Source organism: Protopterus annectens, chromosome 4.part0 (assembly GCF_019279795.1).
Source record: "Protopterus annectens isolate FY-2018-M chromosome 4.part0, PAN1.0, whole genome shotgun sequence".
NCBI lineage: Eukaryota > Metazoa > Chordata > Ceratodontiformes > Protopteridae > Protopterus > Protopterus annectens.
The window spans coordinates 1,886,167,332-1,886,181,852 of NC_056733.1; the positions used below are offsets into that span (position 1 = coordinate 1,886,167,332).

A 14,521-nucleotide genomic window follows, 5' to 3' on the forward strand; every position below is an offset into this window, starting at 1 on the left:
AATATTCCTCAGATTTTACAGTACTTGACTGAGATGCTTGACAAGGGCCTATCCTTCTCTTCAATAAAAATACATGCCTCTGCCATCTCGGCTCATTACAATAAGGAGCCTCCCATCTTTTCTCATCCTCTGCTAAAACAGTATCTTTGAGGGGCCAAAAATTTAAGGCCTCCCAGAAGATCACCAACTCCTGCATGGGACCTCAATTTTGTGCTGGAAAAACTCACGCTGCCTCCTTTTGAACCAGCAGCTACTGCGGATATAAAGTTTTTATCTTGGAAAACAGCTTTCCTTTTTGCAATCACTTCAGCAAGAAGGGTTTCAGAACTACAGGCTCTCATAGCTGTGGAGCCTTTTATTACATTTTACCCGGACAGGGTGTCCCTCAGGACCAATCCTTCCTTTATGCCTAAGGTGGTATCCATTGTGGCTCTCAACCAAACTATTCACCTGTCAACATTTTACCCAAATCCGCAGAACAAGGGGGAACGGATTCTGCATTCATTGGACGTACACAGACAACTAAGATTCTACTTAAACAGGACCAAATCTCTAAGAAAGTCTGAACAACTACTGGTGGCATTTGCTTCAGGATCAGAGAGGAAGGCTTGTATCAAAGCAGACTATTTCTAAGTGGATAAGCCACTGCATTCGTTTCTGCTGCTTGCATCATGGTAAACCTGTATCCAAGGGAATCAGGTCACATTCCACCAGATCTGCCTCTACCTCACCAGTCTTTCTCAGAGGAGTTCCAACCAAAGACATTCTAGAAGCTGCTACTTGGAGCTCTGTTCATACTTTCACAAAGCATTATCATTTGCCTCTCTTCTCTAAATCCAGGGCAGGTTTTGCCACTGCAGTTCTGCAGGGCCTTATAGCCGCTCCTAATGCTATCTAGTTCCATCCTCCCATCCATAGCTTTGGGATTCTACCCAAATGTAATGACTGCAACAGTGAAACACGAAGAACATAGCACAGTTGTGTACACTTACCATAAATGTAGATGTTCGAGTGTATTCACTGTTGCAGTCCGGGTTACCCACCCGCCATCCCCCTTTTCTATAACTTCTCTTTCCTTCACTATATTCTAAAGCCTTTGTGGTGTATTTGCTTTTAGATGAAGGTAAAGTTTATGTTGCTAAAAATGCATTTTCATATATTACTGCTTATTTGTGTGTGTGTATAGATATATATATATATATATATATATATATATATATATATATATATATATATATATTTTGCTCCCCTTTTGGGGGTCACCTGACATCTGGGGCAAGAAAAACTGAATAAAATGGCGTCGGCTGCATGTTTTATACCCCTGACAACCTGACGTCATGGAAGAGGAGACAGCAACCAACGTAGGACCCAAGACTTTGTTATTCAGGCCAACTGAGGGCAACCTGCCAGCAGATTACCCAAATGTAATGACTGCAACAGTGAATACACTCGAACATCTACATTTATGGTAAGTGTACACAACTGTACTTTTTCCTTTAACTGTTTAAGGACACAGGTTCTTGGTTGAAGTGCTGCTCTGATAGAAAACACAATATGATGAAGACTTCATGTCATAGTTTGCGACTGCCCCTGCCGTTTTTGTTTTCCTAGAAGGTCCCTGATTTTGCCATATATGTTTATCCTGTTGCTCTTAAAATTGGTGAAATTGTTGAGGATTGCAGTAAAGTCATTAATGCCAGACATTACGAGAAAGACAATGGTTAGCCCCCAAATTTCACCGTTACTATGTCGAAAACTGCTTGCTTTATGAACACTCATTGTATACCTTATGTGTAATGATGGCATAGGTAGTGCATATTTATTAAGTACGTGAGATGCATCAGTATGGGTTTAAGTTTGCTGTGAGTGGTATTTGGGTGGGGTTTGCTACTGTAAGTCTGAGGGGGGATAAAGTTTCACACACAGTTGGTATTTGTAGCATCCTCTTCTTAGCCATCTCCAATTATTTTGTATGTAGTTGGGTCTAAGGGAAGATGACTGAGGCAGATCATGATGCAGTCACACCCACTGGTGCTGTGAAGATACAGTGAACCTTTGCACAAGTTGTGGGTCAGGTTACATGGTGCTTCGACTTGCTGCATTGTTGGTCATTTGACATTAACAGTAAAGATATGACTACATCTTCCTTAAATGCTTTCCTTCTGTTTTCTACTACAGATTCAAATGTTTCAGAAGTGAGGTTCAGATTTTCCAGTTATGGAACTGTTAATATTCCTTTCTGAAATGGTGTAGAAACAACAGTAGTATTAGTATCTGGAGAAATGTAACACTTTAGCTGCTTACAGCTGGTTATTTTGAGTCACACTTGCTAAACATGTATAACGTGTTAAGCAAGTCATGTTAGCACAACTGGGTTGATTTGTTAGATGTTCTTTTGTGAATTGTGTCTTTTGAAAGTACTTGTTGATGTTAGACCTGCTTTTGGAACCATGCTTTGTATTTCAAAAGCTGCTGTAGGAAATGAAAGGTAAGTAGAGTTATTTTACCATCTTTGTTTTTCTGATCCAGGAGAACGAGATAAGGTGCTTGGCTGCAGAACTTGAAAGACTGAGAAACCCACAGTGTCTAGAGATTTCTCCTTGCCTAGAAGAATTGCAGGAAGAAAATACAAAACTTAAGTATCGCATCAATATACTCAAGAGGGTAAGTAATCTGTAGTGAGTAAGCGTAGTAAGATGGGAACATTACTAGGTGTGCTACTGTTATACTGAGGAAGAATCAAGCTTCAGTGGTAGTAGCCACAACTGTGAATTGTTGATGAAGGGTCGTAACCGTGAAACACATCCTCATACCGGCACGGTGGCTCTTTGATATCATCAACTCAAGGTTCATGCTGTTTGGTTCATTCCTAACCTCTGGTCACTAACAGTATGGAGTTGGAATGCTGTTCAACTTTAAATCAATGTGGTGGTATCCTAAGCTGTATGGGTTATAGCTTGCAAGTGATATGACCATCGGACAGCTTTCAGTCCAGTGATTAGGGCACCAAAACCCTTGAGGCTGTTCTTGCTGTTGAAGTGTGCTCCCTGTGTGGGCTTTGTGGAATTGACAGATAGCTAGTGATTCTTCAAGGCTTCCCATATGACCATCCTGCTGGGGAACCTTCCACAATAAATTTTTCTGAAAAAAATGTAATTTTTCTTTGAATTTAATTATTTTATGCTTGCAACTATATTTGTTATGGACTGTCATGCCTTTTAAGGGGAATTATACAGGAAGAATACTTATGTGAAAACACTATATAAAAATTTGTTTTACTGCATTTTGTCAACCTATGTAGAAAACTTTTGTCAACGGCAGAACATTGTGCTTTTGGGAACTGTCATTTGATCTTTTTGAGGTAAAAAAAAATGGTTTGTTTCCTGTCAAGAGATTTATCCACACAGCTTACAAAACCCAGCATTCAGGTTTCTTTCTCAGGTAAACCATGGAACTTTTATTAGTTACCTTGGTTCTTCCTTCTCCTGTCTGCAAGAAAAAGAAAGTTTTTGGGGAGTCTTCAGGTGTCAGCCCAGCTGCCTTATTGCTTTAGCCACCAATAGATAACTTTATTGTAGCTGGACGTGATTCATTGGACTGCTCATTGTTGTCTCTTGGTTCCTCTGGGGTAGGTTTTGGAAAGCCACTAAGAACCAGATATTAGACACATCCTCTGTGGCTGTAGGGTTGTCCTCAAAATCAAGGGAGAGCTATTTTTGAAGGTCTTGGGGAAGTAGTGGGTGAAGGCTTATCGCATAGCTGGGCTAGGATGGCTGATTCCTGGGATAGTGCTCCTGACATGGGTCGGTCATTTTCCAGAAAGTCTTCTAGGAAAAGAAAGCAAAAAGAATGTTACTTCTCATGTTTCTTTGCCAATGGACAGGGAAGACTTGCCGGGATGCCCTAAGGAATTGCTTTCAGCTTTTAATGGTTTAATGTTTAAATCCTGTTTTTTCACTGACTACAAATCCATAACCCATTTTTTCTCATTTTCCACATGGACTCTGGGTGTCACATCAAAGATTTCTTTCACATTCTGACACTGATTCCCATTCATAAGGGCAAATTGTAGAAGGGGAATATTTTTCTTTAGTGATTTCTCCTCAAGCTGAAGATTCTGATTCTGATTCTGAGGTGTTTTTTTTTTCCTTATATTTCCCTCTAGTAAAGTTATCTTTTTTCTGAGATGTTAGCCAAAATGAAAAATGTATTTCATTAGGAACATATTGAAATCCCTATGTCCCAGCAAAAAGTCTTATGATTTGTTGCACCTGGATTTTCCTCAACCGACAGCTGTCCCTCCTGTCTTATCAGCTCTAGAGAATGCTTGCAGTATGCCTGACAGTTAAATTCCTGCACCTAAAAAGTTTTGTAGGTTGTATATTGTATTTCTAATCCTAAAGCAGACATTGGAGTTATTTCCTTATCTAAACTTTCAGCTTTTAAACAGATTGCAGTTGCAAACCCCATTTTCTTGGACAAGGATGGAAATGCTTTTGATAGATGTGGGAAGCAAGTTTATTCTTCTGCTGCTTTAACTTTCAACTTTCTGAACTACCATGCTCATGTGTTAACTTTCTAATGCTTTAAAATGAAGCCAGCATTTTTTTATTGTTAAACATTTTCCTCCTGAGGTTGAAATTTCATTGAATTATGTAATTGTATCTGCTTCTTGTGTAACAAACCTTCTTTAAATTTCTTTTATGATTCTGCTGACACTGTATCCAGAGCTACTGGGACAGTTAGGAGAAGTTTCGCTTGGTACTTTCTCAAAATGTAACAGAAGATGTTCTTCGTATTTCACTGTTGCAGTCATTACATTTAGAGTAATCTCCTGGCAGGTTGCCTTCAGTCGGCCTGAATTCCAAAGTCTTGGGTCCTGCGTCAGTTGCTGTCTTCTCTTCCATGATGTCAGGTCGTCAGGGGTATAAAACATGCAGCCGACGCCATTTTCTTTAGTCTTTCTTGCAGCGCGGTGCCCGAAGCAGAAGCATTTCGCAAGTGCCGGTCGGCCGACTACTGAAATATTCGAGTTTGAGTTTCAGAACTGAAGTCTTCACTAAAGCGAAGTACCCCGTTGGAGAAACTTTTTTCTTGCTTTTTACCAATGTCAGAAAAAGTTAATAATTGTATTACTTGTGGGAAGCAAATACCTCATAAGTATTTCCATTTATACTGTATTCCTTGCCTAGGCCCTGATCACAACGTGCCTGGCTGTCGGTTTTGTGCTGGATTTAACCAACGCACTATTAAGCGTTGGTATATTTTTGCATCAAAGTATTTTGGAAACAGATTTAACTACCCAGAAATGTCGTCGGATAGCAGTCCGACTACCGGAGTACATAAAAAACGCAAAAAAAAAAGGACAGAGAAAGGCAGTCGAGATCCAAAACCAACTATGAAGCTTCTCCTAAGCCAGTTGCCGGTACTCAGTGAGGCGCTTTCGCAGCCCCTGATACCCGCTACCTTCAAGTCGCAGGCCTCTACTGACACCCATGTGGAGTCCGGCATGCCGCAAGATACTCAAGGTATTGGACCGACGGATATATCTCCCTCGGATGGGTCCGGAGCAGCTGAGCAGGCACCGGCTTCTGAGGGGGTCTTCAGACCTCAACATTTGTATATCAAATCGACAACAGCTGCAAAACCAAAGACAAAAGCAACTTCTAAAACTAAAAAACCGACGCATGAGCCATGTGCACAGGCCTCTATGCCTAAAAAACAGATGATGAAAATGGCTGAAGACCTTATTACCTTGATCAGGGGTACCCATCCCCCTCCAGATAAGAGGCCTAGGCAAGACACTGATTATGAATCTTCAGATCAGGTTTCTGTTTCTTCTGATCAGGAATTATCTATACCTTCCTATGAGGATTCTGATGCCGAGGAGTCTATTCCATTTGCATCTCCTTCTGAGGATTACTCATTTGGAGAAACCTTGCATACTTTGAGGGAGCATTTTCACTGGGAGAGTCAAGACTTTTCAGAATCAAAAAAGAGGCTCAGGGATTTCCTTCTTCTCCCTCAGCACAAGCCTTTAGCCATTCCCCCTGTTTTAGACATTGTGGATGATGTGTTTTCAGAGTCAAGCTTGACCCCTGACTCCTGACAGATATTACAGGGTACCTGACTCACATAAATTTTTATTTAGAAACCCTGCTGCTGATCCTGAAACTATTTCACAGAGTCCAAAGGGAGTTAAGGCCTCAACTGCAAAAAAATCCTACCCCCTCTGACAGAGATTCAAGGGCACTGGACAGATGGGGGAAAAAAGGTTTATACATCTGCAACCTTGGCAATCAGGGCCTTAAACTGTCAATTTCATATGCTTAAGTACCAACGACATGTTATGGGATTGCTGAAACAGAAAATGATGTTGATTTCAGAATGTGCAGAAAATAAAGAATTGCAGGAATTATTGCATGCAGCTGAACAAGTTGAAAAGCATACTTTGCAATGTGGTTTTGATTCTTTAGAGGCCTCCTGCAGGGCCGCAGTTACTGGATCTGCGATTAGGAGGCATGCCTGGTTAAAGGAACAAAATTTCCCTTATCATGTTTAAGCTAAATTGGTAGATGCACCTTTATAGTTTGGTATTAAGGCATAAGAGGTTTTAAAGAAAATGGAAGACAAAGCTAAGTCTATGCAAGACTTCTTACAAGTGCAGCCACCAAGATTCAGTAGACACTGGCCTACAAAAAATTGGTCCTTTCCTGTGTCAGGCAGAGCTCAAAGGGGCAAATCCTGACGCCCTAAGGGTTCCAGACAGCAGGCGCAAGACTCAAACAGGTCAAAGCTGTAGGGCGCATCCACCTCCAAATCTGGAGGAGATAAAGCGCAAACCTACAGAAAGCAATCCCAATGACTTTCCTCTGCCTGCACCAAGCACTTATCTTTCAGCAGCACCCATAGGGGGAAAATTAGCACCTTTTGCTCAAAATTGGCAGTTAATAACCCAGGACAAGTGGGTACTAAACATCGTATCACAGGGATACAGATTCCATTTCCACACTCTGCCAGTGGCAAATGGTTGGCCAGATCTGCCAAAAAATCAATGGGCAGAGGTATCGAAACAGGTTACATCCCTCATGGATATGGGGGCCATTCAGGCAGTACCAGAACAGGAAAAAGGACAAGGTTTTTACTCAAGACTGTTCTTGGTACCCAGAAAGGACAAAGCCTGGCGAGCAATGCTGGATTTATTGATTTTGAACACATAACTGGACATTCCAAAATTCAGAATGCTGACTTTTGCAGCAGCTTCTGCCCATGCTGGGCAAGAATGCTTGGCTGGTGACTTTAGACCTAAAAGAGGCATACCTGCATGTCCCAATAAAACAGTCGTGCAGAAGATACCTCAGATTCAAGGCTGGCTTAATGCATTACCAATTCTGTGCACTGCCCTTTGTAATGACCCTGGGTGCAGTAGATAAGCGAAAGTGCCTGGCACCAGTAATTGCATTTTGCAGACAAAGAAGTATACAGATATATCCTTATTTGGATGACTCTCTCATTCAAGCACTTTTTAATGCTTAAAAGGAAGCCAGCAATTTTTTTTTATTATTAAACATCTTCCTCCTGAGGTTGAAATTTCATTAAATTATGTTATTGTATATGCTTCTTGTGTAACCAAACCTTCTTTAAATTTCTTTTATGATTCTGCTGACACTGTGTCCAGAGCTACTGGGCCAGTTAGGAGAAGTTTCGCTTGGTACATTCTCAAAATGTAACAGAAGATGTTAATGCTGAGATTTTAAATTCTCTCATAGACAGGGATGCTCTGTTTGGTCCTTCTGCTATTGAAGTCCTTAAATGATTTGATGAAAGAGGGAAATTGATTCAAGGGGTGACGCATTGTTCAACCCTCCTTTTCTAAATTAAAAAAATAAAGAACTTTTGTAATTAATTCAGGACACCTTTACAGGAAGCAGTTTAAGCAGCTAAGTGCTGACAAACAGGGATTTTTAAAAAGGAGTGGCAAGGAGGCTCTTAAAGGAAAGCCTCCTGGAACCAAGGACATTCCAAAAAGTCAGAATGACTACTTGTTTCTTTTTCAATCTAGGTCTTCATTTCCCCCAATGGCACCAGATTATTTTTGACAAATGAGCTCTCAGAATCATCCTATAGAGGTACAGAAGACATTTTGACCCCTTCCTCCTTTTCTGGGGTTTCCTCATGATCCTCTAAACAAAACATCCCTGTCTCTGTTTTGGATCATGTTATCACAGGGGGTCATGAAATTAGTGCCCTCAGATCAATAGGTAAAGGTTTTAATTCAAGAATCTTTCTGGTGTCAAAGAAAGAGGGAACCTGAAGACCAGTTCTACATCTCTTATTTGTCAGTGTCTCTATCACGGTTCCAAATGATACCGCCCCCCCCCCCCCCCCATTTCATGGTAATGTTAGACTTAAAATATGCTTTTCTTCACATTCATATTGGCAAGAAGTTAATTTTTTAAAGTTTTCTGTGTCCGGTTCACATTGTCAGTTCTTAATCTTATGTTTTGGACTGTCTGATACACCAGCATTTTACAAAGTTTCTGGCTCCAGTAACTGCTTACTGCAGACTTCAAGGCATGCACATCTTTCCATATTTAGACCATTGTCTTATATTTGCCATCTCTTTTTTCCAGTTGTCTGGTTTCTCTGAGAAGTATCAAGAAACTGTAAAGAAAAAACTGTAGGGCTCACACATACTTTACTTACCTATCCTCCTGTTCCCACTTAGCCGTGACATCGCATCTGAAATCCCTCTGATTATAACTTCTTTTAAGCTCTTTGAATTATTCTATTGGTTATTTACCCTATAGGGCTCCAGTGATTATTTTTGCAGCAGTTCAGCATTGATTGGCTCTGCCTGCTCTGTTCGCCCTTCAGGCTCACTCTGCTCCCCTACCCTGCCCTAGTTCCAACCCCCACTACTTCCACATTTATTTATCACCAACTCATCCCACTCCATCTTTCATCCAGTCACGCACCACCTCTCCCACACACTCACAAACCTAACTAACCTAACTTAAAGTGATTAACTCCATCAATACAATGTCTATCACCAACACAGGTTTCCTTAGCTTAATACTGCCCATTGCACTCCTTAGCACCCTTACTTCTTACACCCTTCCACTACACTATACCTCTAACTGTCAATATGCTACATCATCCTCCTTCTCCTCTTTTATGCATGAACACTACCCATCAAACATATAGTGAGGCAAACTAATGTCCCACTAGGTTGAATGAGGAGAAAGTAACACTCAGCTGCCTGTCAGGTGCCAGGATCCCCCACATAACGTGCGCACTCAGGTCCCTCAGCAATGGGTACAAATATGACTTTGTAGTTGTACATGTGAGTATGAATGACCTGAGACGTACCTCCCTGGACTACATGAAAATAGGCATAGAGGAGCTCTCGGATTATGTAGCCCAGGCGGGTGTGACCCTAGCCCTGAGCAGCATCCTACCATCACCCAGAATGATACCACAGTAAAAGGAGAAAATGATTGATTTCAACAATTGGCTAAGTTTCTGGTGTCATTTTAAGGAAATCCAGTATCTGTCTGCCTGGAATGACATGATTGACAGACCTCGATGCTTTGTCAGAGATGGCATGCATCTGTCACCTCTGGGTTTCCGAATACTGGCCAAGGCTCCTGCCACTCCTGTAGTGCTTTTTTTAGGTGGTGTTCCAAAGATCAAATTACCACCATAACAGCTACAAACAAATGCAATCTGAGAGTCATGCTGCTCAATGCTAGAAGTCTAAATTTCAAAATGCAGTCGCTCGAAGCAAAATGGAGAACATCGACATTTGTGATGTAACAGAGACCTGGTTCAAGACAGCAGAGAGCACCCCTGCACTACCAAGCTATAACTCATTCCACACCTTTCGGCCCCCGACTGTAGCTCCAAACGCAGTGGTGTTTCCATATTCATAAAGGATGTGCATACCTCCAGACTGGTAGCCCAACATAACGCATCAGAGATACTTTAAGTGCAGCTAACATTGGATAAGACAGCGATTCAGGTCGTAGCCTGCTATAGGTCCCCAACCATGTCCCAAGACTCTCACTCCACGTTCCTAAGCACCCTGGAGAATATTAGGGTTCAACCTAACACTCATACTGGGCGACTTCAACTACCTCTCCATTAACTGGGAAAACTACTCCTGTAACAATACACTTGCCCAACGTTTTCTGGAATTCATTAATTCCAATGCCCTGGACCAGCTCGTTCGTACCCTCACTAGAGGTAGCAACATCCTTGACCTGGTCATTACTAACATGGGCGACCATTGCTCAACACCAATAGTCAGCTCCTCCCTGGTTAGATCTGACCACAAACTAATCACCTTGGAACCCCCCCCCCCCCAACAAAGGTAACCACCATGAAAAACTTCTCCAAAGCTAACTTTGGGCTCCTAAAAACAGAGGTGTCTAAATTCACGGCACCCATGCAAATGGATAATAGTTGCATGACTGCCGAATCATATAGCAGTGCACTGTACAAACACGTACACAAATGCATGGATCTCGCCATACCCGATAGAACCAAGATGCTCTCCTCCAAAAAAAGGAAGCCAATATGGCAGTCGCCCCTGCCATAAACAAACTGTACAACAGAAGGAGGAAACTGATGCCGAATAAGGTGAAGTCCCAAGACTGGAAAAACTCTCTTGTCAGCCTCAACAAAATGTTGAGAACCCTCATCAAATCCTCTAAAGCTAGCTATGAAAATAGATTTGCAGCAGATAGTAAAGACAACCACAAGGCCTTCTATAGTTATGTAAAGAATCTCCATGGCAATACCCAGATTTGCTCTGAGCTACTGCACAAGGGTACCTCCTGTACCGAGTCAACAGATATTGCCAATATACTGGCCGAGATATTCAGTGTCAACTTTACCCCTCTCTTCCCCCCAAAGGACCGATCACAATACCAGTAGATTGCCAGGCACCCAGTATTACTGCTGCACAGGTTAAAACAGCACTGTCCAAGGCTAAGAATACAGCTTCTGTGGGACCTGACAATATCCCTGACTGTGTTCTATATGAACTACAGGGTGAACTGGCACCTCACCTGTGTGCCCTGTTCAACCACAGCCTCACCTCAGGCTTTGTCCCTACCGAATGACTAAGGGTAGATCATGCCTGCTCAGTGTACCTTGATCTGGCCAAGGCCTTTGATACCATTCCCCACTCAGGAATCATAGAGAAACCCACTAAGCTAGGCATCAACCACTGTATCACTGTGTGTCTTGTAAACTGGCTCATGGATAGAACCCACAGTGTGAAAGTAGCTGACTCCAAGTCAGACTGCCGACTAGTCACAAGTGAAGTCCCACAGGGTTCGGTCCTGGGTCCTCTCCTGTTAGGTATCTACTTCTCTGAAGTCCAGGCCAACATGAAGGGACTCTGGCTGACAAAGTTCGCAGACAGTTGCAAGTTGGGAGCTATTACTAACTCCCCAAGTAATGTTGACATCCTACAGAAAGGCCTCACTGAGACCAATGACTGGTGTCAGAACCATGGCCTTAAGCTCAACGCCAAAAAATGTGTTGTCATCCCCTTTGGGAAAAACATGGTTCCTGTGAATTACCACATCGATGGTAGTCCACTGAACTCAGAAGGCGTTATAAGAGATCTGGGAACACAGATTGACAGCAGCTTTTCTTTTGACCACCACATTACCACTGTGGTCAGAAAGTCCTTCTATGTGGCACATCTCATTACTAAGGGTTTTGCATCCAGGAAGAAAGAGGTCATTGTCTCCCTCTAGTCTTCCCTCTTTAAGCCAGTCATCGAGTACAATGCCCCATTTGGCATGTACCTCAGTAAACACCTGCAACAACTGGAGAGGCCGCAAAAGTACCTCACAAAGCGGATCCTAGGCCTTAAACATTTGTCCCATATGGGCAGACTCAAAAAACTCCAACTATTCTCTGTCTCATATTGCCTACTTAGAGGTGATCTCTGCTTGACTTACAAAGCCATGTCTGATCCAGATCTTTTAGAAATGTTACATCTAGAGAAATCCCAATCCATCCGCACCACACGGAGCACTTCACTGGCCCTCTTCAAGAGAATTCTTGATGAGTGGATGGGAAATAAAAGATTCAACCCAGGGATCACTCCAGTGGCTTAGTCAACAGAGGCATTGGGAACTAAGGTTGGGTGTCATGATGCCAGGGTAATCCTACGAGTTAATCTTGTAAAGGCTCCAGGGCCATTAGCCTACTACACACCTATGAACCTATAACTGTCTTATATAAACACAAAGTACTACCTATCATACTGTCATCTAACTTGCCATACCTTCCACTCCCTAACATATACTCTACCTATCTCCTCCCAAAGTCCCCCTCCACACTAGACTTTATCACCCTCATACTAGATCATATCTCCCTCTCTCTTTCTGGTGACATTCACCCCAATCTTGGGCCCACCAACAACCCCTTCCATCTTCTCTCCCCCTCCATCATCCCCTCTCACCCCCAAGAGCATTCACATTACCACAATTAATGCCCAAAGTCTCTTTAATAAAATTCCTAACCTGCATGCCTGGCTTACCCACAACCAGCCAGACATAGTTGCCATCTCGGAAACTTGGCTTAAACCACATATAAAAGATAATGAAATACTGCCTCCTGGCTAACATATGATTGATAATGACAGGCCCAACAAAAAAGGAGGTGGTTTAGCAATAATTTACTCTTCCACCTATCAGTTACCACATACAATACTCCCACTCCAAAATTTGCCAACTCTGAATTAACCATAGCTCTCTTAAAATTGAACAAACACAAGTATATATGCATAGCTGCTCTTTACATCCCTCTAGGTAATAACATCCCAGTACTAGATGGCATTCTCTCCTGGTTCTCCTCTAACATTAAAAATGAAACTTTCATCATAGGTGATGTAAACATTAACTAGGACACCATTAACTCTCAATCCTTTACCCAAATACGCAACTTCTTTAACTTCACCCAGCTAATAAACTTCCCCAGCAGACCAAACAAAGATGGACCCTCCGGCTCCATCATTGACTGGATCTTAGTGTCTCATCCATATCCAATCTCAAATTCAGGAATCCTTCCTGACCCCCTTCAGTGACCATCTACTAGCCTTTGCTGACTGGTACCCCTCCCCCCTTCATAAACAACATCACTACATTCAAACCTGAAACATGTTCAACTTCAACCCACAAACATTTTCAGACTGCCTAAAACTAACTGATTGGACACCTTTAAGAGCTCTGCCCCTTGCCAGTGCCGTCAACTACTTTAATGAAACTTTTCTCTACCTACTCAATAACCTTCCTCCTCTCAGGACCAAAAGAGTTAAAGCTATAACTTCTCCCTAGCTATCTAAGGAAACTAAACAGATCATGCTGGTAAGAGACAAAAAGTGGAAAAAGTACCAAAGAAATAAGCAACCTTATACCCTACTAGAATTTAAACAACTCCTCAGCTCCATAAAAAACTAATAACCAGAGACTGAAAAACATATTACTCTAAGCTTCAATCTGAACATACTAACAGCCCTAGAAAATTCTGGAATACTATCTTCTCCCTCCTTCACCCTGGCAGTAAAGACAACTCATGCCCAAACCCTAACTGCTCTGATCAAGAAACAGCCTTTCCATTTAATACCTTCTTTGCGGAATGTATAGCCAAACTTACTGCCAGCTTCCCCAGCTCCCCTCCAATACCTTCCCTTCTGATCTCAAAACGCATACCCCTTCCTTCATCCTCAATCCTGTGCCCACACATACAATAAAAAAAACTCCTCCTCCGACTGAAACCATGCTCCAATGCACCAGATAATTTACCTGTATTCTTCCTCAAACTATCTGCCAACAGCATAGCCTTCCCTGTCTTCATCTTAATAAATAGGTCCACCCAAGAATCTTGTTACACCATTAATTTCTGTCTCATTGCCATAATTTCCCCACTCTCAAAAGTCCTGGAAAAATGTATTCACTCACAGCTGGTGCCTTATCTAACACAAAACCTCTGAACCCCCACACAACATGGATCCCGTCCTGGCCACAGTACCATCACTGCACTCCCCTGCTTCCTCGAGTCCATTAACCATGCTCCTGACTTTGGTAAAATCATATCAATCCTGTTCCTAGAGCTTTTTAAAGCCTTCAACACCATCTCCCACCCTATACTCTTATCACAACTGTCCTCCCTCAATCTCTCCCCTTCCACCATAGCTTGGTTCACCTGCTGGCTCTCAAAAAGATTAGCTGTTAAGTGGAAACATTCCACCTCTTCCTTTCTATACATCCCTACTGGGGTACACTAAAGTTCTGTCCTTGGCCCCTTACTTTTCAATATATTCATCAACAACTTTCACCACTCCATCTCAAGTTCTACACTAATCCAGTATGCAGATGATTCAACAGTCATCTGCTCAGCTAACACCCCTTCTGACCTTCTGCAGATAACCAAGTCAGCTTTCTCAAATACTGAAACCTGGATGCAAAACAGCCACTTAGCCCTTAATGCCAATAAA

The 14,521-nt window shown here is 42.2% G+C and overlaps 1 protein-coding gene across 3 annotated transcripts in view; it reads left to right on the forward strand.

The window, feature by feature from the left end:
• Nucleotides 1-14,521, forward strand: part of RARS1 (arginyl-tRNA synthetase 1) — a 1,169,219-nt gene that overhangs the window by 414,593 nt on the left and 740,105 nt on the right. For all 3 annotated transcript variants that reach the window (XM_044069555.1, XM_044069556.1, XM_044069554.1), the window contains exon 2: nucleotides 2,530-2,664. In XM_044069555.1, the coding sequence (XP_043925490.1) occupies nucleotides 2,530-2,664 (135 nt within the window). The remainder of the gene's footprint in view (nucleotides 1-2,529; nucleotides 2,665-14,521) is intronic.